This window comes from Phytophthora parasitica, assembly GCF_000247585.1.
Source record: "Phytophthora parasitica INRA-310 unplaced genomic scaffold supercont2.512, whole genome shotgun sequence".
Taxonomy (NCBI): Eukaryota; Oomycota; class Peronosporomycetes; order Peronosporales; family Peronosporaceae; genus Phytophthora; species Phytophthora nicotianae.
Window position 1 is genome coordinate 2,601 of NW_008649498.1, and position 717 is coordinate 3,317.

At 53.3% G+C, this 717-nt stretch overlaps 1 protein-coding gene across 1 annotated transcript; it reads right to left on the reverse strand.

Annotated features, from left to right (window-relative positions):
* Positions 1-175: 175 nt before the first annotated feature.
* Positions 176-669, reverse strand: PPTG_20378 (hypothetical protein; the record flags this gene model as incomplete). The annotated part of the gene is made up of 3 exons (XM_008919118.1): positions 176-328; positions 404-478; positions 505-669. The coding sequence occupies 3 exons, from the start codon at positions 667-669 to the stop codon at positions 176-178; spliced, it is 393 nt and encodes a 130-aa protein (XP_008917366.1).
* Between the last annotated feature and the right edge of the window lie 48 nt (positions 670-717).

Below are 717 nucleotides of genomic sequence, written 5' to 3' on the forward strand. Positions count from 1 at the left end.
CTTCCAAACCACGATCATTCGTGTTCGACGAGAGTGCTGGCAGGGGTGTCTGGATACTGTGAAGTGGAAGATACAGAGTCAGGCGAGAAGTTCCGCGGGTGCTGGTAGGTGGAAGCTTCATCAGGAGTTCCGCGTACAATGGCGCTGTCTGCCGGGACACGCTTGCCTTCCTAGCTCACAACACGGATGTCGCAAAGTCCTCTTGCACCCCTTTGTCGTCCAGCTGCTTGCTCTTCGAGCCTGAGATCGCTGGTGCCGCCGACATCTCGACGTGCTTGATCGCCTTGAGCTCACAGGACGGCAGTTGCCCCACCTCTTCATTAATTAGCTATTAAAAACAAAATCATAATAACAGCATTAGTATTATAACAAAATAGTAAAAATAAAATAACAGTGTCTTCACCGCCGCCGCCTCAAAAGTAGGACAAAGGACAATTGGAGCAGTAGCACTCAGCTTGACCTTCGTCGCTGGGAAGCGCTGCGCGTCGGAGCCAAACAACGCACGAGTGCTAGGGTCTCTAGCTGTAGCTTAAGGGTGACGCATTGAAAGACTCGAAGGTCCTCCACCAGTGCCACGATCCGCCGATGCGTTGCCGCCTTGGGGATGTGGTCAAAGATGGCGTCAACCCTCTTGATTTCGTCACAGCAACGCACATAGCCAGCCACCATCTCAAAGGTGGCACTCCACCGTGTCGCGTTCGGTCTCAGAGGCGACAG